At 32.5% G+C, this 24,474-nt stretch overlaps 1 protein-coding gene across 1 annotated transcript; it reads left to right on the top strand.

Annotated features, from left to right (window-relative positions):
- The first annotated feature begins 645 nt into the window (after nt 1-645).
- LOC139486442 (transmembrane protein 272-like) lies at nt 646-22,663 on the top strand. Its single transcript, XM_071271320.1, has 6 exons — nt 646-747; nt 11,939-12,008; nt 14,473-14,589; nt 16,251-16,310; nt 18,047-18,256; nt 22,144-22,663. Exons 1-6 carry the CDS (start codon nt 709-711, stop codon nt 22,323-22,325), a joined length of 678 nt encoding a protein of 225 aa, XP_071127421.1. The 5' UTR covers nt 646-708; the 3' UTR covers nt 22,326-22,663.
- The last annotated feature ends 1,811 nt before the right edge of the window (nt 22,664-24,474 follow it).

The following is a 24,474-nucleotide window of genomic DNA, read 5'->3' as shown; positions in this document are numbered from 1 at the left end:
ATGTCATCCTCCTGGACTTCTCCAAGGCTTTCGACAAAGTTCCTCATAAGCGACTTATGCATAAACTACATCACCACGGAATACAGGGCAGTCTCCATAGCTGGATTGAAGACTTTCTAAACGAAAGAACACAACATGTCGTTCTCGAAAACGGTAAATCCAATTCTGCACCTGTCCAATCAGGAGACCTCAGGGCAGTGTCCTTGGACCCATCCTTTTTCTACTTTACATTAACGACCTTCCAGATTACACAGTCAACAAATCATCAATTAGACTCTTTGCCGATGACTGCGTATTGTACAGAAAAATAAAATACACCTGTTTTTATTTAGACGTCGCTCTTGTCAAAAGAGAATAACATTACATGAAAAATGCGATCATAGTGGTATTTTAAGTGTGTTTTTTTTACAACCGATTAACACAGCAATCTTGTCATGTTTTACGAAGCTTAACATAGTGATATATTTCAGTTGGTCGGCTTATCCGCATGACTACTCAAACCATGTTGAGTGTGTTCCCTCAGGCTCTGTGTAAAATGTTTTCACTATTTTGTATTTGGTACTTTGCGGTATTACATTTTTTTTATGCTTTCCTCTAACCATTGACGTACCATAATTCAGGAGAGATAACTCTGAAAGGAAACTGAACAAAAATTGACATACGTTCTGTCAGATTCCCCTGAAATTTTTGTGAAACATTGTAGAAAACATGACCTCAAACGGGACTTTTAAAGCAGAAGAGGCAGAGGTATCAATTATTGTTATCTTAATGACGACAAAAAGTTTACAAGACAATACACACGAAACATGTCAAAATTTCTATCAGATACCTTTTGCTTGACTTTTTCAGTTCTCACATAGCAGCTTAGGTTCTGGATGATTCGTTCCAACTCCGATTCGTACCAAAAAATTCATCCCAAGTTGCTTGGTCAGTTCGTTTCAACTTTTTCAAAAACTGGTCAGTTCGTTCAAACTTGTTTAAGAACATTCCATTTAAATAGGCATTATTATATTAATTTTAAATGCTTTACTTATATAAAATGTATATAAATACTTATTTAAAAACAATTCAATTGGGATGAAAGATATATTGGGCATGATATATTAATAATTATCAATTATTAAGGATGTTCGCTACTCTGTTAAAAAATAACAAGCTTTTTAAAAGACTATTATGAATTGATAGTATATTAATAAAGAAACTCAAAAAGTAGAAAAAAATGGAGGGTCCGTGTGCTAATTTTCGAGATATAAGCCATTGAAAATTTGGCGGGAAATAATTCTCTCTAGATTTTTCATATATTTAACATTGGCACCTTATTTGTTTCAAAAACTACGAAAAAATAACAAGAATTTTATAAAATTTTGAAATATGGCTTTTTAAACTTTATGTAATAAAATTATGAAAAGAAAAGTAGGGGTTAGTGGGCAAAATTACAATACATGGATAAAACCAGAGGATTCCGAAAATCTGGCAAAAAATCAAAAATTGAGGAGCAAACATCCTTAAGGTTAGCATCCAGGTGTGTTGATAAATCATTCTCCTAAGGCTATTTATAAGTTATCTACGTTCATATCCATAGATACATAGGCGTAGCATGACCCAAATTCTAACATGATGTCCTTCAAACGCTTTGAGTACACACCCGTGGTAAAATATGAATATATTGCCAGTGCTGTTCCGATTGTACTCCCACGTCATATGCTTTTTTATGAATGAGATACCCGACGTCATAGAACAATGACGTTAGAATGTGAGCATTTTACGGGAAAATACACGCTTGTGAATCCGAATATCATCACAAGGAAACTTACACAAATGATGCTAAAATGTGGCAAAAGCCCTTTATTGTACATCATATAAGACATATAAATAAATTATCATTCACATTCATCCAAAACTGTCTAAATACATTATTTTAAATAGTTTAAGCACTGTCACTAATGCAGTTTGCTCCGTTCTTTTACGCTAGTTTATTAGTGCGTTTATTTATGGGAACGGCAAATATTTGCCTACACCTAGAGTGCTTCGATCCAAAAGAATTACCATATGTGTCCTATCAGAATCGAAATAATTCATGGGGGCTTGAATATATCTAGATTTTACCACGGGTTGTCCCTTTATGCCGATATTTTACCCCTCGCTATTGCTCAGTGGTAAAATATTTGTCATAAAGGGCCAACCCGTGGTAAAATCAAGATATATTCAAGCCCCCATGAATTATTTCTTAAATAATAGTACGGTTTCGTTCACTTTGACATGCAAGGCTGCATTACGGCAGGGGGTATGGGGGCCGCTCAAGGCCCCCAGAAGCTTTCCGGTTTATAGAGTTAAAATCCTTAATTCTAGGTGTTTCCTGGAACTAAAAATTGTTTTTGAAAAGTAACATTTCTAACTCGACAATATGCAATGATATGGAAAAAAATCAAATATGATTGTCTGTTTTTGCTTGTTTGGTACAATGTAGTCTGTTTTCTTTTTTGTGTCATTTCGCAAGATCAGAGCATGAAAACAACACTGTCATATCATACCTTGCCACAAATCGTTGCGCATAATTCATGATTTATAAGAGATTTCTGTCAGTTTTTTTGTTATTAAATCTTTTATTTTTTTTTAAATAAAACAATTAAAGATCAGTTAGCAACTATTGACATGATTGAACTATAGTTAATAGAAAAATGAATGGAAATCAGGAATGTGTCCAAAGAATACCGGAATCCTGACACAATGTGGTAGGCTGCTCCACGAGTTGCAGGCCGGATCAGAAACAACAATGTAAACTGGGTCAGAGGAATGCAAACCCTTCTAGACTCCATAACACACAAAAGAACTAAGATTTAAAACAATACAAGAAAAACAAAGGCTAGAGGTTCCTAACTTGGAACAGGCGCAAAATTGTGGCGGGGTTAACATGTTTTGATTTGAACTTTTAAGACAACCATTTTAAACATGTTAAAGTTGAGACTGTAGAATATATTTTTTGGAAATTCAAGCAGTAACTGTCAAGACTTCAAATTAAAAGAACTAAAATAAATCACTGTGTTCTTGATAATTTGTATCTTGTCTATATGAATGTTGTGTATGATTTTTCATTTGCACAATAACCTTGAGAGCTGACGCAATTACAGTAATTTTTTTGGACAACAGTTGTCTTGCGAGTAGGACCTACTCATATAAAAAAGAAAAGGAGATGTGGTATGCCATTGAAACATCTATCCACAAAAGACCAAAATGACACAAACATTAACAACTATAGGTAACCATACGGCCTTCAACAATGAGCAAAGGCCATACCACATAGTCAGCTATAAAAAGGCCCCGATAAAACAATTCAAACAAGCAGGGGTGTGGAAATATTTGTTGTGAGCACTTGTCCCCGGGCAAGTGAAACCTAACATTTTACTTGTCCGGAAAAATATTTACTTGCCCTGATGATCTCAATAAATATTGAAGTATTTCTTGTTAGCTAATATATGATTCTTACTTCGCACTGTTGTGCATCATCCATTTGTTTATATGTGTAAAAAAAATAGGAAAGTAGGAAATGGGTTAACATCAATGGGACAGAAACCTAACAGCAAACCAACCAATGAAATGACATGTAAAGGTCAATTTTGCAGCAGTTTTGATAAAAATTGTAGCCAGTAGGTACATATACTAATTTTGAGGAGAGTGACTGATAATTTGAAGAAATGTAAACTGTAAATAATAGATAAAACTATTGATTTTGTGGTGTTTCTCTCAACTGACACACTTGTTTTTTCTTGATTATTCATTATTGTCTTGATTGGCAATTAAAGCATCCATTCTTTTTACCACTTTGAAAATGTTTGACAACAAATAATGTTGACCTTTCAAACTTTTATCATGTTTATAAAATAAGACAAAAACCTAATTTATTTTCCGAATTTCCATTGATAGCACGGGGCAATCTGATATCCACGATGTCTGAAATTCTCGCTTCTGTTTTTATTTTTTAAATACTCTGTGTCCTCCATTTGCATTTAAGGTTTTCTACTCGACTCATCACTCTTTTTGTCTTGCTTGCCCAGCTTTTTATTTAGTATTTATCAATCTGAATCTCGATACAAAATTAAAAGAAATGACACTTCCGGCAAATGACGGACAAAACCTAATCGACGATCCCAGGTCAATGGACAAAGCCAATGCAATGTTACGCGACTCGGGTTTCGCATACTTATTTTTATTTATTTTGGTAATCGATCTATTTCTGGTATCATGTAATATTTATCGTCATGAACATTGATGTTTTTACTTGCTGAACATTGGTTTCTCTTACATAAATTAAACATCTCTATACGTTTTGAAATTAATTTTATGTTTTTGTTGGATTTGAACTTTGTCTTGTGTATTTTTTTACTTGTCCACGGGCAACCAAGACAAAAATAATTACTTGTCCGGTTGTTCAAATGTACGAGTCGGGCGAGTCGGGCATAGCATTTCCACACCCCTGACAAGAAAACTAATGGCCTTATTTATTTAAAAAATGAACGAAAAACAAATATGTATCACATAAACAAACGACAACCAATGAATTACAGGCTCTTGACTTGGGACAGTCACATACATAAATAATGTGGCAGGGTTTTACAAATACCCTTCTGGAGCACTTTGATGTCGCACCAGTTTTTTTGGAGTCCGTGTTTCTAATTTGTTTCAAGTTTTCAATGTTGAATAAATAAATTTGGTGTATTGATTGTCTTCTGTTTGGTTAAAATTATAAGTTTTATTTTCAATGGCCTATTTTCAATGTTGTCAATTTTTATGGCGACACGTCCACTCAGACATTGTGTATTCATACGCCAACATGTGTGTACGTTGTTATTGTTAATATAAATAATATTAAAAGTTCTTTGAGCTTTATTTTTGATAGCAATTTATTTATAATGAATGGCAATTATTTATTTTGAATTTATTGAACCATAAAATGTTGTTGTTTGTCTATAAGTGTCTTAGTTGTTCCTTGGTTTGTCTTTTGTCCATTGATTGTTATTTCTTTTTTATAATTTCTATGCACGTTCTACTACAGAAATTCTACACCATTCCTACAGTTTTTGTAAATTCATATAATGAGCAATGGAAAGCGTAAATCGACAGTCTCATGAACACCACTGTCTGGTGAAGTATGGACATGTGATTTACAAATGTATGCTCAGGATTCATGTTACGGAAGGGCACTTAAACATTGTTAAAGAAATGGGTCTTAATTACGAAGTCCCAAACATTATCAATCTCTACTTTTAATCACAATTCCAGAGTCTTAATAAACATGATAAAAGTTATATCCCCCTTTTACAATACGATATCTAAACAAAACCTCACCTCTGATTTCAATTGACATTATGCTTGAAATATTTGTAACTGGACATTAAGAAAATAACAGCAATCAATCAATCAACTGATTTTGAACTTGACTTGCCTTGGTTTTATTTTAAAAAGGAATGAGGTAATCACATAAATCAGTCATCTGTTAAACCTATGATATGACATTGTATAAACTAGCACTTGAGAGATTACTCTGACGTCCAACAGCTTTTTTGCCAGACAAGCACAGCCTCAGGTTGTCTGGCAAAACAGCCATTTGACGTTAGAGTAAACTCGGACTATGTATGAACAATAACCATTTCCAGTTGTTTTGATTGCTGAGACCTAGGCTTTTATCTACATCATCTGGAATTAAAACTTGCGACAAATCATTAGAAGAAAACTGCTGGCTTCATCGACCGTGGAAATGTTTCCAAGCTGAAGCTTAGCAACATTTATGGAAGTATGCCGAATTAGCTGGAGATTGTGGCTAGCTGTAGCATTTGTCAGACTATCCATCATGACATTTCTTTCTATGAAGTCTTTGTCAGATTAGAGCATGAACCAATAACAACACCCAACATTATTTGCAACAGCATCCAAAACAATTGCGATTAATTAATAATTAATTGTAAATCAATTCTTAACCGATTTCGGTACTGCTGTTACGTACGTTGACGTTGCTCTGTACTTTTAACGTTGAGAGAAAGTTTTTTGTTCTGGAAAACTTGCAGAAGTATTAAGTGTAAAATGTTTATTGTATAGAAGTTTGTATAAAAGCCTTACATATTTTTTTTATATTTTGATTTTTTTTTGTACGGTTTTCCATACCTGCAGTAAAAATTGGTATGGTCGGAACCGTACCAACCGTACGGTGTGCTACACCAGTGAGATATGGGTATTTTTACACCCCGAAGTACATGTACCTGAGTACACCATGAGGCGTAGCCTAAGGGTGTACAGGGTACTGAAGGGTGTTAAAATACCCTTATCTACAAATAGGAACGTAGATAACAAATTTATCCCCGGTCTAAGTCCGAATCTGGCAATTTTTATGGAAATTCGGGTACAAGGTGTAACGTGAAAACAACAAATTTTTTTTCATTAGCTAAATTTTTTTTTGAAATTTTGAAATTTTACATTGTTTTCGGGGTGTAGGGTACCTCTAGTCAAATCAGCACCTACATCATGTACATGACTAAATGTTGTCAAATTGGCACCTGGTTAAATCGGCACCTGACATTGCACATAGTCAATTCGTCACCCCTGTTAGGTACGACATCAAAAGATTGATGTAGGAAAAAAAACTTAAATCAAATAGTGAGGGGTGGGGGGTCAACATTGCTGCAAGTTTTGTTATTCTAAAATCGATTTTACATATATCCATATTGGTCAATAAATTTTTTCCCAAATTAAGTTAAGAGGGGGGGGGGGGGTCAGTGAAAAAACTATGTGAATTAAGTTTTTTTTCCTTCATTGAACTTTTGATGTCGTCCCTTAAATATGTTAAATATATATTTTTAACAGTATTTTATGCCAAACATGCTAAGCCAATAATGAATTTTAGTTCATATATTAAGTATGTTTTTAGACAGTTGCATTTCTATAATTTTTTCAGATTGCCAAAAGAGTAAAAATAAGAAATGGGTTGCCAGAATTTTTTTTCTCAATATTTTTAAAAGAAAAAAAGAGTTAAATACATGAAATTAGGAAGGGATTGTCCAGAAATATTCACTAAATTTCAATCACATTTTTTGGGGTGTATGTATAATATTTTTTTCTCAACTTAATGTGTATATTTAATAATGTTAATTATATACTTATATATGACATGTATGAGGTATTGGATATTTTTTATGCATTTTTTAACCAGTGAGTTGAGCATTTGGCAAGATTGTTGGTTTAATGCTGTTTAAACTTTCCTGAAAAAAACACCAGTCCTTAAAATTGCTAATTATTTTGCATGAAAGTTTGAATTATTGACTTGGACTCATAGTTTTCCGTTTTATTGTTCTAATTGTCTCATTGTTTATCAACATCTTGGGTAAGGGCTTCTTTGTTCACCTTTATGCTGTTGCTGACTACTGTTGAGTTAAAAAAACAAACATATTAACTACATGTATGTACCGTACTTAGTAGAAGTTTTTTTGTAATTTGTTTGTTAGCGCACCTGGCCTGAACAGGGCCGTAACTAGCCTCTTTTAATAGTGAGGCAAAATATTATATCCCCGAAAAAAATATTTGGGGAGGAGTCTGGGGACCGCTCAAGGCCCCCAGAAGCTCTGAGAAAAATAACGCAAAATCGAGCATTCTGAGCGTTTCCTGGACTCATTCTTACATAGAAACGCAAACAATTTTTAGCTATTTTTTCGACAATATTCTGATCTCAAAGCAAAAACATAGATTCATTGTTATTCAAGACTTTAAGGTTTTGGGGAGAACATTAAAAGACCAATTTGTAGGATAAAGCAAAAAAAAAGTAATTTTCATAATCATTAAAATACCGGATCTGTCTATCTGTTCTTGTCTTGTATTGTGCTGACGTGATTTTATTTATGACTAGACTTAGATATAGTGACAGTGCATTCTGAGTAATATACTTTAAGTACTAGTACTGCCTAAGTCTACCCTATAGGGACCATATTGACTTTGTTTTACGGTATTTATGATTTTTTCATTATTGAAGTCCGTCCAGCAACTATCAAGATGAAGAAGAGGAATAAAAACTTTTACCATTGCTCATTTTTTTCTCTATACATTGACATTGTATGCGATTAGCTCCCGTGCACGTGTACTTCATATTCCTTTATTGTCTGTTGAAAGGTTTAAACACGACTTAATGCAAATTTAACCCTTGAATGTAAAAGGTTATATGGCAATACTTTGATGTTGTTTTTTTTTTTTTAATTTAAACCATGTCAGCTATCTAGTTTTATCCACAGGCGCTCGGGTATATGATACAGATATTTTTTTTTGTTTTTTTGTGTTGATTAAGATATTCAATTTTCTATATTTATAATACATATCTATCACTTCTGTGCATATTCCACCAAGTTTCGAGTGATTTTAACGACTCGGAACTAGGTGAGACATGCACAGAAGTGATAGATATGTATTATAAATATAGAAAATTTAATATTTTAATCAGCAACAAGAAATAAAAAAAATTATCTGTATCATATACCCAAGCGCCTGTGGTTTCATATACAAAAAAGGCAGTTTTGTATTCTTTTATATCAAGTTCAATTCTCCATGTAGAAACGACCATTTTTTTCTGTGTCCAGTAGCATCGTATATTAAAATATGTTCTCGCATAATGCCTGGACATCGTTGGACATGCCGTATTACACAGTGTGACACGTTTAAAAATGAAAATCAACAATCAGACTAGTCATTATGTAGGACAATAAATGAACAAAAGACAAACTCGGGACACAGAAGTAAAAACAATAGACCATCAACTCTAAAAACCAAAAGTAAAATAGAATAAGGATTACGAAAAACATGCAGGGGCGACACCAGAGACTGAAGATAACTTGCTTCTTGCAAGTCATTTTCCGTGGAAACAATTTGATATGAAAACAATCTTTTGTTTTAGTTTTTTTTTTTTTGAAATTTAAAACATGAGGCATTTGCCTCATTTGCCTCAATGTAGTTACGGCCCTGCTGAAGGGCCAAGTGAGCTTTTCCCATCACTTTGCGTCCTGCGTCTGTCGTCCGTCGTCGTTAACTTTTACAAAAATCTTCTCCTCTGAAACTACTGGGCCAAATTGAACCAAACTTGGCCATTATCATCATTGGGGTATCTAGTTTAAAAAATGTGTCCGGTGACCCGGCCAACCAACCAAGATGGCCGCCATGGCTAAAAAAGAACATAGGGGTAAAATGCAGTTTTTAGCTTATAACTCAAAAACCAAAGCATTTAGATCAGATCTCACAGAGGATAAAATTGTTGATCAGGAAAAGATCTATCTGCCCTGAAATTTTCAGACGAATCTGACATTCTGTTGTTGCGTTGCTGCCCCTAAATTGGTAATTTTAAGGAAATTTGACTGTTTTTGGTTATTATCTTGAATATTATTATAGATAGAGATAAACTGTAAACAGCAATAATGTTCAGCAAAGTAAGATATACAAATAAGTCAGCATGACCGAAATTGTCAGCTGACCCCTTTAGGAGTTATTGCCCTTTATAGTCAATTTTTAACCATTTTTTCGTAAACCTTAGTTTATCTTTTACAAAAATCTTCTCCTCTGAAACTACTGGGCCAAGTTAATTATAGATAGAGATAATTGTAAGCAGCAAGAATGTTCAGTTATTAAGATGAACAAACACATCACCATCACCAAAACACAATTTTGTCATGAATCCATAGATCTGTGTCCTTTGTTTAATATTCACATAGACCAAGGTGAGCGACACAGGCTCTTTAGAGCCTCTAGTTTTTTTTACATAAAGACAGAAAACAACCAAGCAGGATAACAAACATGCATAGTTTTAGGTATGGTCTTAAAGATATTATTATTATTATATGACAACTCTAAATAGCAAGACATACAACAAAATATAACTATAATTTTCGTACCAGTTATAACATATTCAAATGACCCAGGACAGATTGTAATGGCAACCATTTTTTAGCTCACCTGGCCCGAAGGGACAAGTGAGCTTATGCCATCACTTGGCGTCCGTCGTCGTCCGTCGTCTGTCGTCGTCGTCTGTCGTCGTAAACTATTTCAAGAATCTTCTCCTCTGAAACTTCTGGGCCAAATACTTTCAAACTTTAACTGAATGTTCCTTAGGGTATCTAATTTTTAAATTGTATCCGAAGTTTTGATCTATCAACAAACATGGTCGCCATTGCTAAAAATATAACATAGGGGTCAAATGCAGTTTTTGGCTTATAACTCAAAAACCAAAGCATTTAGAGCAAATCTGACATGGGGTAATAATGTTTATCAGGTCAAGATCTATCTGCCCTGAAATTTTCAGATGAATCAGACAACCCGTTGTTGGGTTGCTGCCCCTGAATTTGTAATTTTAAGGAAATTTTGCTGTTTTTGGTTATTATCTTGAATATTATTATAGATAGAGATAAACTGTAAACAGCATTAATGTTCAGCAAAGTAAGATTTACAAATAAGTCAACATGACGGAAATGGTCAGTTGACCCCTTTAGGAGTTATTGCCCTTTATAGTCAATTTTTAACCATTTTTCGTAAATCTTAGTAATCTTTTACAAAAATCTTCTCCTCTGAAACTACTGGGCCAAATACTTCCAAACTTTAATTGAATGTTTCTTAGGGTATCTAGTTTGTAAATTGTATCCGAAGTTATGATCTATCAACAAACATGGTCGCCATTGCTAAAAATAGAACATAGGGGTCAAATGCAGATTTTGGCTTATAACTCAAAAACCAAAGCATTTAGAGCAAATCTGACATGGGGTAATATTGTTTATCAGGTCAAGATCTATCTGCCCTGAAATTTTCAGATGAATCAGACAACCTGTTGTTGGGTTGCTGCCCCTGAATTGATAATTTTAAGGAAATTTTGCTGTTTTTGTTTATTATCTTGAATATAATTATAGATAGAAATAAACTGTAAACAGCAATAATGTTCAGCAAAGTAAGATAAAATTGTCAATTGACCCCTTAAGGAGTTATTGCCCTTTAAAGACTTTTTTCACAATTTGTTCATCATGTTGACTTTCTTTAAAAAATCTTCTCCTTTGAAACTGCTGTATCAATTTCAGCCAAACTTAGGCTAAATGAGTTTTAGAGTATCTAGTATAAATTTTATATTTTATTTCCTTGTATGTCAAGAAACATAGCTCCTATGGCTAAAATAGAACATAGGAGAAAATGATTATTTTTTTTGGCTTTTGAAGAAAATTGGACGATCCAAAAAACATTTAAATAAATTGAAAAGCCAAAATAATCATTGATGAGAGATTTAACCAAAAGAATTAAGGTGAGCGATTCAGGCTCTTGAGAGCCTCCTGTTATCTGTATGATATATATTCTTTTTCTTGGTAAACATGGTAAAAGTTATTAATTAATTGTAAAGAAAACTTATCAAAACATCAGTCATAGAACATGTACAAATGTAGAATGTGGTGAAAAACTTTAAATAATTAACTATAGATGTCAACAGTAACCACTGAGGGTAAAAATGCAGAAAATGAACACTATGAAACTCTGAATGTCTGATACATACATTTGTACATGTCTGATAACATTGAAGACCTGTTGGTGTCCTTTTGCTGAGCACTGTCTGTTCTATGGTCTTTTAAATGATTAAAAAAGAAAATACAAAAATAATGTCAGCCATGTAGTTGTGAGAAAAATAAAGAACTTAAAAAGGCCAATGACTGAAACGTCTCAAAAATTGGTTTATTGATACAATGATATCAAATTATTTAACATTTTATTTTTATGTATTTGTATCATCCATCAGCGATATATATTTTAAACTGATTTATATAATGTACATGTTAAAGAAGTTTTGTTGAAGGGTAAATGTGTCCTCAATCCTGCCCTTTGCAATGACAGGGAGGTCTAGGGGAATGTTTATTTTAGATGAATTAATCCTCTTTTTTTTCATTTTTAGGGTCCACCTCCAGAATATAATGAGAGCCAATATATATCAAACACACAGTCTCCACCATCTTATACACAAGGTTTGTTGTCAACTCATTATTTATTGCAGTGCTTTAGCATATTTACATTGTATATATTTAAATGTTAGGATACTGTGCATGCTGCAGATTCATTAAAATTAGTTTGATACCAATTTTTTGTGGATTTTGTGGGTACAGGCATGACAGGTGAACCAACCACAAAATTAAATGTTCAATGAAAAACAAAATTTCTATAGTCTTGTTAACAGATTTAGGTAAAATTATGAAATCTAATATATCTGCTAACATGTTTATTTTTTTTAATCCACGAAAATTGGTACCCACTAAAATAAATGAATCACATGACAGATTAGTAGAAAAACAAAGGATATGTGGTTCCTATGCATTACACATAATCATTCAGTTCATGTGTAGAAAAGTTACCACACTAAAACAAAAGTTTAAGTTTAAAATTGCCCTCAGCACTGGCTTGAGCAAAATTCTTTTTAGAAATAAGTACACTATTGATGTTTCATATAAACTTTCCCTAATTTTAAAAATGAAAGTTAGATGTGGAGTACATACAGGAAATTAAGGCCAAAATTAAAAATATGTTTGTTTCCCCACCAGAGTAAAAAATAAGCCCCTGACCAAAAAATTTTATTCCACAAAAGATTGAAAGAATCATATTTTTTATTCCTCATTAATTTTTTGAAAAGTGCTTGAAAGCAAAAGCATTGATAATCTAAACATGCTAAATGAATGCACCCGGATTGAGCACAACAACTGATTATTGGCCTCCACTGAACAAGTCAAACCATCCATGTGAACATGCTATAACATCCTGTTAAAAAAAAGAAAAAATGCTATAACATCCTGTTAAAAAAAAGAAAAAATGCTATAACATCCTGTTAAAAAAAAGAAAAAAGACCTCACTGAGGTTCGAGACCACAATTGTCGTCCCTTGATTTTCGTTGTTCACGAATATAGTCCCTAGTGATGACAGTGGGTTACTTGCCAATATTTTTCATACCCCTTCCAAATTTATTTCTCCATGTTTTATGCCTCAAATTGGAAGTAGGGGGGGGGGGGGGGGGGGGAATTACAGTGTAAAAAAATTTGGGTCCAGAATTTCAAAGGATAGTAGTGATTTGGTCCAGCTGAAAAAGGTTAAAAATTAGCACTTCGGAAGCTGTCAAAAGATTTCAAGACACCCTAAACATAAAATTGTCCATATTTTGAGTTATAGCCAATGAAGTTTTCTATAATTTCATATAATTTGTCCCAAAAGTAGTACAACACACTGTAAAAATTTCATTGAGAAAGCGCAGGTGGGATTTTTTAAATTTCCATTTATCATGTTTATGTTATAAAAGAAATGCACTACGAATTAATTGTGGTCTCGGACCGCCTGGTCTGTTTATAAAGGTTAGAACAGGGGAAACAGACATTGGATGTGGCCTATTCAAAACACAAAAAACAAAAGCTTATAACCTGGGTCAACACATATTTCATGGTCTTCAACAATATCTGAATGAACAAAAAGTTTAATAATATAGAATACATGTATACATGTATCAGCAACACTTAATTTATTTAAGGGTGCTTTCTGCTCTGTTTCAAAATGACAAGCTTTTTAAAAGACTGCTATATATCAATAATATATGAATAAGTTAACCTTACTAAAAAAAGCAGAAAAAACAATAGTCTGTGTTCTTGTTTTTAAGATATGAACCATTTAAAGTTTGGTGGGATATAATTCTCTCTAGATTTTCATATATTTTACTTTAAATAATGATAAACATTGATTCTTATAACAACTGCAGACTTTTTAAAAGTATTTAAAACCTATAACATTGACTTGAATTATTGTATGACATGATAGATGAGGCTACATTTTTTTTATGCCCCACCTATGAGAGTAGAGGGGCATTATGTTTTTTGGTCTGTGCGTCTGTTTGTCTGTTCGTCTGTCCCGCTTCAGGTTTAAGTTTTTGGTCAAGGTAGTTTTTAATGAAGTTGAAGTCCAATCAACTTGGAACTTAGTACATATGTTCCCTACAATTTGATCTCACTAATTTCATTGCCAAATTAGTTTTTTGACCCCAATTTCATCGTCCATTGAACATAAAAAAAATGATAGTGCGAGTGGGGGATCTGTGTACTGGGTACACATTCTTGTTATTTGTTGATTTACAGATTTTTGATGTGAATAGAAAAGTAGATGACAGAATTCATGCATAAAATTTGAATAGGTAATAAAAAGGTTTGTGTTTTAATATACTGTGGATTCATTTATTTTTGTGGATACCAATTTTTGTGGATTAAGGAAAACTAACATGTTAATGGATATTTAATTTTGTGGATAAGGTGATATCTGCATACAAGCCTTTTGAAAATTTGGTATACTTTGAACATTTAATTTCGTGGTTCACTGAATCCCATGAAATCCACGAAAATTGGTATCCAACGAATAATAATGAATCCACAATAAGTCTAATTATATATTTTTCTACCATTACAGATCAAACTCCTCCTCCATCATATGAATCTTTGTATGGTAGAGTTAAGGCAGCCAAACAAAAATCAACATCAAAAGCTGGATTCTTTGTTTCATTCCTAGGAATATTGTTTGGGACATGTAAGTACATAAAAATGTATAAATTAAAAGTCAGACTCATAAAATGGATAGAAAAAAATACTTTAAAAATCACATATTATTTGTTTTTCATATTTTAATTATTTGATTCATTTATCCAATTGGCCACTCAAAAAAGAAGGCACACAGTACCAATGGGACAATACAAACTTAAAAGTCGAAGAAAAACAGACATTCTAACATGACGTCCTTCAAATGCTTTGAGTACACACCCGTGGTAAAATATGAATATATTGTTAGGGCTGTGCCTACTGACTCCCACGTCATATGTATTTTAATGAATGAGCTACCCGACATCATAGAACAACCACGTCAGAATATAAGCATTTTACAGGAAAATACACGCTTGTGAAACCAAAAATCGATGCTAAAATGTGATATAAGCATTTTTTTTTTTAAACATATATATAGGTCTAAGACATGTAAGTAAATTATCATTAAATTCATCAAAAACTATCTAAATACATTATTGTAAATAGTTCAACACGTCACTAATTCAGTTTGTTCCCTTCTTTTACGCCAATTGAATAGTGCGCTTTGATCCAAAAGAATAGCCGTATTTGTCCTATTACATGTAGAATAGAAATAATTCATGGGGGCTTGAATATATCTAGATTTTACCACGGGTTGTCCATTTATGCCGATATTTTACCCCTCGCTATCGCTCAGGGTAAAATATTTGTCATAAAGGGCCAACCCGTGGTAAAATCACGATATATCATGTATATTCAAGCCCCAATGAATTATTTCTCAAGCAATGAATGTGGTCAAAAAGATCAAAAGGTGAAAAGAAAAATAACACCCAGTAAAGATTAAAGACCATCGACAAACAATGAAAAGCAAAAAGACCAACTACAGTTTCCTAAGCACTACATAGAAAACTATAGGCCAAGCAAAATGAACCCAACCAAAAACTATTTGTGATTTCAGTTGCTCTTCATATACTACAGCTATGCATGCTATGGTAACCGTGTTGATCTTGGAAAGTAGAATTGGGAATTAGTCACATTTTGTGTTATAACAATGAAAGAAAAGAGGATAGCAATTGGCAATGCCAATCACAATCAAAGTGTTTATAATTACATGTGTACAACTTGATATAAGATCAGAACCAAGCACTCCTCAGTTATACAGTGGTTCATCATTTTGAGCCATGGCTAATTAATCAGGTAAAATAACCAGTGGCGGATCTAGAAATTTGGGGGGCCCACTGGCTGCCTAAGAGGTATCCCACTCCCGTCACCCTTCAGTGATTCCCTATATAATCAACCAAATTTTTTCTCAAAAGGGGGGGGGGGGAGCCCCCTCTGCCCCCCCTCCCTAATCTGCCTCTGATAACTGAAGTTATTCTCGACTTTTCTGTAAGTGGTTCATCATTTTGAGTCATATCTAATCAGGTAACATTACTGAAGTAATTTTTTACTTTCCTTTATGTGGTTCAACAGTTTCAGCCATGTTCTATTAGGTAAATTTACTAAAGTATTTATTTACTTTTTGTTTCAGTTGTTCAACATATCAAACCATACAAAGTCAGGAAATATTACTGAAGTAATTCTTGACTTTACTTTGCACTGGTATATCATTTTGAGCCATATCTAGTTAGAGAAAATTAATGATTTATATTATTTACCCTTTTTTTTCAGTGGGCTGTACAGTATGTCTTGGATTACTGCTGGCTTTACCCATTGCCATGATAGTTATTGGTGAGTAAAGAGCATTAAAAACATATGTATAATAAATAAGTTCAGTACATATGTACAGCTTGCTTATAGCTTGCTGTTCGGTGTGAGCCAAGGCTCCATGTTGAAGGCCGTACATTGACCTATAATGGTTTACTTTTATAAATTGTTATTTGCATGGAGAGTTGTCTCATTGGCACTCATACCACATCTTCCTATATGTATAGAACACACATGAACAGGATATATACACAGTACTGATGAACAATAAATATGTACCGTACTGATATATGATGAACAGTAAATATGTACAGTACAGATATATATATGTCTGCCTGTGTGTAGTGACAACTGCAAATTATACCTTGTCCATCAGAAGGTAACACCTCCCGAAACAAAAGCTTATTTTTATAAGCTAGAGTTAGAGGAGGGGATAAGGTCTCTGCGCATTGCTAGGCGGTGTTGTCGTAGAAGTTAGAAAATAAAGTACAGGTTCCAGCCCCGGCGTCTGGGAGGAAGTTACGAATAAATTGCGGTTTTTATCCAATGCAAAGGTTTGAATGTAGTTTTCAATTTAGACTCGTTTATATATTTGAAAACTACGTTCAAACCTATGATTGCGTTGGTTAAAAACCGCAATTTTTATACGTGTGCATGTAAAACAAATTTCTTTGTAGAAGGGTCTAAAAACAGCACAAACAACATTTTCCAAAAGACCAAAAAAGTGAAAAAGTATATTTAAACAAAATGCATTTGACTAACAGGTCGAACAACTGATGTTCTTTAACCCTGCTGACTGCCATAGGCGATTGCCAAATAAAATTGATCACAAGATGTAACAAAATGGATCTTAATATAAATTTAATACTAAACAGAAAAAAATTAACTTGTGGCCACAATGTTATGCCACAAACATACGGTGATATATATTAAATGACTGAATAAATAGTCAACGATAAATCTTACGGGGCGATGGATCATATAATTATGATTCAGTACACTACAAAATATAATATATAACAAGTCTAAAAGGGTACAACATCACCAAAAACACAATAAAACGAACAATATGTTAGATATTATATATATATATAGTAAATATTTAAAGTAAACAAGTTTAGTACAGATGTATAGAAATGTATAGAATACAGATGGACAATTAATTTATACTGTACAAATGAACAATTCACATGTATGGTGTAGAAGTACTATAAAAATGTAAGCAAGCAAATATCAAAATACAAATTTAAATGTTTTTCAGAATGCAAATGTAAAACAAGCAAATGAAATTCAAATTTTGTTTACAGTAAAAACATGTATAACCATAATGACATGATTAACAATTATTTTAAGCCACACTAACTTTAATCACTGACTCATTTTAAATTGATTGCTAGAATCAGTTTTAATGGTTAGTGGGCTGCCCAGCTGATTACCCTAGCCCTGAAAGCAGTAGATGTGGAGTCCATACTGCAAAGAGAACATCAAAATAGTAAGAAACAAAAACAATTTAATTAATCAAAGATGGCTGCCTAGCAAGCGTAAAGGTCTTTGCCAGTAACCAAAACTCATGTTAAGAGGTGTATCTAGTATGTCTTTTTACTGTAGGTACATTTATAAACATTTTATTCTTCATTGTGTGAAGTGCTCCTTTGAAGGAGGGATTATCTTAACCAGAACATAACAGATTGGCAATGAAAAAAATTGTTACATACAAATTGCATTAGAATCATAATTAATGAAATAATTTATAATTGCAGGATCAATGTACATCCATGACTGTCCAGCAGAGAGGTATATTCCTATTTACCTGATTGTTGCTGGAAGTGTTGGTATTATTGCCAATTTAATGGGGTTGGGCAAGAAGGCAAAGAACAGGAATGAACCAGAGGAAGAACAGCAGGAAAATGTTAAAGGCAACCCATTGGACTACATCATCAACTGTTTCCTGCTGGCCTGGTTCATTGCTGGTTTGTATTATATCCTAGTTTTTATTCACATCAACATTATCACTTAGGTGGGCAACATTTATTGGGAACTAAAGGTGCCTCACAAGGGAACTGCTCGTTCCGAACAAATTGCTTCTGTTTTGCTCTGCAGGTTTATTTCTAAACCACAAAATATGTCAATTTTTTTTTTGGGAGAAAAAAAATCCAATAGGTTAGGTAGTTCAGTCTATAAGATAAACTCGTTTAAAAGGTCATCTTTCTTGAGCAGTCACATTTGATAATTCCCAAGAGTGACTGCTTAATACAAGTTATACAGGTTTCACTGTACTGAATATGTTTAAAATATTTGCCATTGGATGTTTTATCTCTAGTAAGTGATTTTTACCAAGTTAAATCAACTTTAAATATGGGCCGGAATGACTTTAGGTGGAACTACTTGGGACCAAAACAACATGAAATCAAAAAAAGAAAAAAAAAATTGTATGAGATGTCTTTCTCATTACAGTGTTCTCCCCAGGCCGTTTTAGCGTCGCGGTACCGCAACGCTATATTTCTTCCCGTGATGCTATAATAATTACCGCGACGCTATAATTATTACCGCGACGCTATTATTATTTTCAGGATGTTATTTTTCTTGTTCCTAAATTTTGAACTTTCATCTAATTACCACTTATGATCATAAAAAAAAATATATCACTTTTAATTGTAATCCCTTCAAGTCGGACAATAGAGGCAATTTAGAGTGGTTAAATAGGTGTTAATTTCCCTTTGGGTGATAACTGTTTGGATACGAATACCCCAAGCTGTCACTTTGACATGATTAATACCACGTGGTTTGCAATCGGCAAATTTCGACAGGGAGAAAACGTAATCAGAAAATCATAAAAAAATCGAAATATATGTTTGCTAAATGAAATTTCAAAGAAACAAACAATTTTTCTCTCTTAAAATGAGGTTGAGTCTGAGCTTTTTACGACTTTTGATATATTAGTATTACTTTCTTTCTCTTCCTATTAAATCAAGAGTGAAAATTTTGATTTTGGGCAAAATTAGTTTTGTACTTTCTTTAGAAAGTGATCAAAATTGGCTTGTGCAAATGTTTCATCCATTTAATGCATTAAAAATGCCATATTCATTTCCAATCTCTTGTCAAACATTGTTTATTTTCGTATTTTTCATTGCTTTCGGCGGCCATTTAATATTAATAGTGTAAACTACTGATCGGAACCGGACCAGATATGACAAAAATCCGCATTTTACAATAATAACTACATATGCACAAATGGCACAGTAGACAGAAAACAATGATACATAAAGAGAAAACTAAGCATTAACAGACTACTTGTAGATAACTTTGTTAAAAATATATCATTTTGTAAAAAGAAACAACTGGGACCATGAACCAATATGTTTCAAAGACATGATAAAGAATTTTTTCTATTCAAGTTTTTTATTAAGAACCCATGTTTTTTCCTACATATTTAGTGCAATTGTATCTATACAGGTTGCACTATAATAAACCATTCATTCATTTAGCTGGGTTTAGGTAGGGTAACTGGAACCACACATATATTTTTATTTAGACTAAGAGGAAAAAAATAATTCTGGAACTATAAATGAATATAGAAAAAATAAACTGAAAATACTGTTATCATGGTTATAGTTTACTTGTATTCTCAGTTATGAATTCAACAATATAAAAACAAAGAATAGGGTGGAATAGAATATTTTATTTACCAAATAAGGGCCTGTAGCATACAAACAATATAATACATTTTGTAATAAACAATAATGTATATACCATAAAGGAAATAAAGCGTTGCCACGACACGATAAATTACATTGAAAAGAAAATGCAATTTATTTTTTTACGCCAAATGTGATGCTATCCAAAATTTCTGGGGAGAACACTGATTATCCAGCTGTGTAATCCAATTGGTCACATTTTTCTGGTTACTGGTAACTAGTATAAATAAACAGGTAACCAGATGAATTAAACCAATGGGATTGCACAGTTATATTAACTTCCTAAGTTTACCGGAAGTTAAGTCCTTACAAATTCAATGGTCTGGAAAAGGGTCAATAATTCTCATCTAAAGTGTGTTATTCTGTTTGAGGGGTATTCTCAAGGTACGTGAAAGTTGTTTCATTGTAAAGATAAATCAATTACAGACTGACTGGTGTACTTTTATTTGTGAAAAAAATCGAGGGAAATTAAAAAAATATTGGTTGAAGCTAACTCATTGAAAATTTCCGTTAGCTACCTTGTGTTTTTTTGTACTGGTATGGATAGTAAACCCCACATTGACAGAAACAAGTGCCTGTGGCTACCACAACTGAGTAAAAAGATCGCCCAGGTCAATTTCTGGTCGCCAATGGCGACTGGACGACCGTTAATTTTTTTCCCTGTAGAAACTATAAAAATAACATCCTGAAAAGAAATTAGCATCGCAGAAACTATTATAGCGTCACAGGAAGAAAATATAGCGTTGGGGTACCTGGGGAGAACACTGAATGTTTATTTGGTTTTAAATATAAAACAGAAAAATGAGGAGACCCAAAAGTAGCCTCTGGCTGTTGTCAATACTCTTTAAATAGATAAAGAATTAAATTAAAAGAAAATGTGGTATGATTGCCAATGAGACAGCTCTCCAGAAGAGACCAAGATGAAGTCAGAGAAAAACATGATCTTGTGCAATGCCAAGATACAGGAATCGACAGATTGTAGATCCAAGCATTTGAGGTTTATGTTCTCTTATACTGTTAGAGGTTTATAATGTTTATTCTAATATGACGTGCTTCTTTAGCTTTGTAAACAACACTGTGATAAAATTCTCGATAAAATATACTTAGCGCAGACTCAGAGATATGCATAATAATGGCTGTTACAATATACTTCCCACGTAAATCTACATGTATTGGAACCTATTTGCAGATCCTTTGCCGATTTTATTGTTTTTAAAAGTTCAATTAAAAAAGACAAAATAACTTTTATTCTTATTCATATGCATAATAAAAAGAAGTAATGCACAAGAGCTCGGAGAAATCAACAAAATAAAAATTAAATAAAATTCCGCGAAAGTCTATTAATCTTTTTGGCGCATTTAAGTCATTTCAAAACATGACGTCATACAAATGAAACCACTAAACTTGAAAGTTTTCTGTTACATGAACCATCGGAATTCGTATGATATTGTATTAAAACTGATTTTTTGAGGTAGGTTTTGTTTTGTTTTATTTTCTATTCTATTGCATTATTTGCATATTTACCCATTGCAACAAGTCAACATGGCGGCTCCTTAGTTACAAAATGTCAACTTTTGATTTGACGGAAGCTTACGAGAAAAACATGTAAATTAAAAATGGCAAATGTTGGGTTTGAGAACTTAAAGAATTAAAAAGTTTTTTTCTAGCAGTTATTCTCGAAATAACCTACGCAAGTTACATATTTATAAAGATATTTGATCTTTATCTAACAGGGAGTAAAAAAAGAACAGCCACACACACAGCATACCCACCCTCGCTTCAGTTTTTTAATGACCGTATTTGTCCTATTAGAATCGAAATAATTCATGGAAGCCATAGATTGTTGGAAATTTACACATATGAATTATTTCTTAAACAACCATATTATTTCTATGTGTAAACACATAAATTATGAGCTATGAAAATAAAGTAGTTCATGCATTTTTCAGAGTAGGTTGCAAAATTTTCAAACAAATATATTTCACTATGTAAGGACTTTGTTAGCTAAATCTACTAATTTTATTAGATATTATGAATTTTTATAACAATATGTAAACATGCTATGCATTTTTTTTAGTAAAATAAAATTAATCTTTTTAAGATTCCCACTTTTGATAATATATATATGTCCTTATAAATTGTATAAATTACTTTTTTTCCAGGTAATGTTTGGGTCTACAGAACTCATGGTCACTTTTCTACTGTTCCAACACACACAGACTTTTGTCATCCGACTGTTTATTGGTTTGCCTTCTGGGTAATCACATCAACCTACATTCTTATTGGTGTGATCTGCTTATTTGTCTGTGTCATTGGATGCTTTGCAGCTTTTACATCTGACTGAGTATGATCAATCTGAGTCTGTTAAGTGTTTGGCCTAACTCTGATTATTCTGGTTCTTTTGAGTGTTTTGTATCATATTTTTTATATGTTTTTTTGTATATAAATGGTTGATATACTTCATTATAATATATATTTCTATTTATTTATTTAGGGCTATTCCAGAAAAAAATGTATGGGGGGTTGGAAGGCACATTATATTAATAATACATGGGTGATGGGTATCAGAGCAACTTTTCACACTATAATGCACTATAAGTCTCAATAACAATTGTCTGGGTGGCGGGTGCTGACAAAAAGTGCCTTCCAACCCCCCCATACAAGTTTTTCTGGAATAGCCCTTATTTATTAACTTGTTACATATTCTCAAATTTTTTTTTCCGATATGTAGTTACTATAAAATTGTTGATACTTTTTTGTTGTTGTTGAAATATCTTAGATCATAGACAAATGTACACAATAACAAAATATATTCAATTAGTTTATTTTAATTAAGTAATTCTTATTTGCTATTGAGGACTTTTGGCCTGAAAAAACAGTTATGTTTTATAGTGTTTTTTTCTTAGTGTAGTGAACTACATTGTTAGACATATTATATCAAAATTATAGAAAAGTCGACCAGCTCTTATTAGAAATATAGATAAAGATAATTCTAATTGTATGTTAAGCAGGTCATTAATTCAGTTAGACAACGTTAGAAATATTATTTTACCTTTTAAAATTTTTAAAATTCATAAACCAGATTTTGTTATTTTTGCTATTTTAGGCATCAAATGCATTAAGATAAAAATTTGAAAGGTGTAGAACAATTTTCAAGTTAAAATATCTGCATAAAGACTTCATTTTTGTAGACAAAAAAGGAATAAAAGGACCTTAACTGTTTTCAGGGACCAGGTGTTGGGATTTAATGTGAAACATATGGTGTATTAAGGTGTCAGATCACTCTCTGGATTAGGACCATCATATAATAACTTAGATGGAATATAAAGAGAGATAGTTTTAGAGTGCTTACCATACACTGTGTGACTATAAAGGAATATACTGTAAACTAATTTATTTTTTAGCGAATAAAGTAGAAATGTAACTTGAATTTAAATATTTGTGAATGTGTAAACAAAATTGTATCCTGCAATTAGCCAACTGTTGTACAAATAACAGATATACAAATAATTTTTTACTTCATTTGTACTTGTACAAATAAAGTCTCCTGATACCCTGATTCCATGTTGAGCAAGTGGTAATATGGATATTTTGTTTCAATACCAGTTCATTTTGAGCTCCTCTTTGCGGTCTGCATTTAAACAATGTTGGCATCTCTCAGAAATTACTGACAATGTCAATCATTTAGATTTTAATAACTAAACTTTCAAGTGTTATTTTATAAATTATATAATATTTATTTGTACTCACTTTGAAACAGGTTAAAAGCTTGGCGAGCCTCACTTTTTGTTCTGTTTCTAAAGCTCGTACAAATAAATTTTATATTTTTAAACAATGTACGTAATTGTATATGAATCTTTCCTTATTTAACTTCATCAAGCAAATTTTAGAATTACGTTATTAATTTGATGAGCAATGAGTTAGTAAGGGTTAAACATGAAAGTATCCACAAAAATACAGTTTATGTTTTTCGGTAGATCGAAAGTGAGAACAAATAATTAACGTCATCTGTGACCTGGTTTCTCTTGAGATATTATATATTTGTTGTGCAATTGCAATATAAAGATATTAAAAAAAAGATAATTATATGGATTCCTGTAATTGCTTCTCTTTGTAAATTTATTTTATGCAATTAGATCTTTGTAACTTTTGCCTATCAAATTAATTTATTTTTGCATAATAGTGGCAGTATAGTATTAATTATCAGATATGTTACTGTATTCTCTCATTATCTATAAATTTCTTAGATAAAAGAGGGTCTGGATGGGGGATCCCTCATTTCATCATTCTTTTAATGTTTTATACCATGTTTTTCTATTTTTTTTAAAATTTTTTTGGCCCAATATTTTCTATTCTATATATTTTTGTACCCTATTATACTCTTTATCTTAATATTTTAGCAACTCAATATTCTCTTTTTTCTCTTTACTCTCTCTTCTTGTCTTTTTATTTTTTGCCCTTTTTCTCCATCCACTTGTCCATTATTTCTAATA

This window comes from Mytilus edulis, chromosome 8 (assembly GCF_963676685.1).
Source record: "Mytilus edulis chromosome 8, xbMytEdul2.2, whole genome shotgun sequence".
NCBI classification, from domain to species: Eukaryota; Metazoa; Mollusca; class Bivalvia; order Mytilida; family Mytilidae; genus Mytilus; species Mytilus edulis.
The sequence above is the reverse complement of the archived record's forward strand: the minus strand, read 5'-3'. Positions and strand labels throughout refer to the sequence as shown.

What these genes read in the sequence shown, in the direction of transcription:
- LOC139486442 (XM_071271320.1), top strand. Translation starts at nt 709, where the DNA reads ATGACCTCAAACGGGACTTTTAAAGCAGAAGAGGCAGAG. An exon ending in TCCACCATCTTATACACAAG is followed by an intron (nt 12,009 to 14,472) that starts GTTTGTTGTCAA and finishes CTACCATTACAG; the next exon opens with ATCAAACTCCTCCTCCATCA. An exon ending in GCTGGCCTGGTTCATTGCTG is followed by an intron (nt 18,257 to 22,143) that starts GTTTGTATTATA and finishes CTTTTTTTCCAG; the next exon opens with GTAATGTTTGGGTCTACAGA.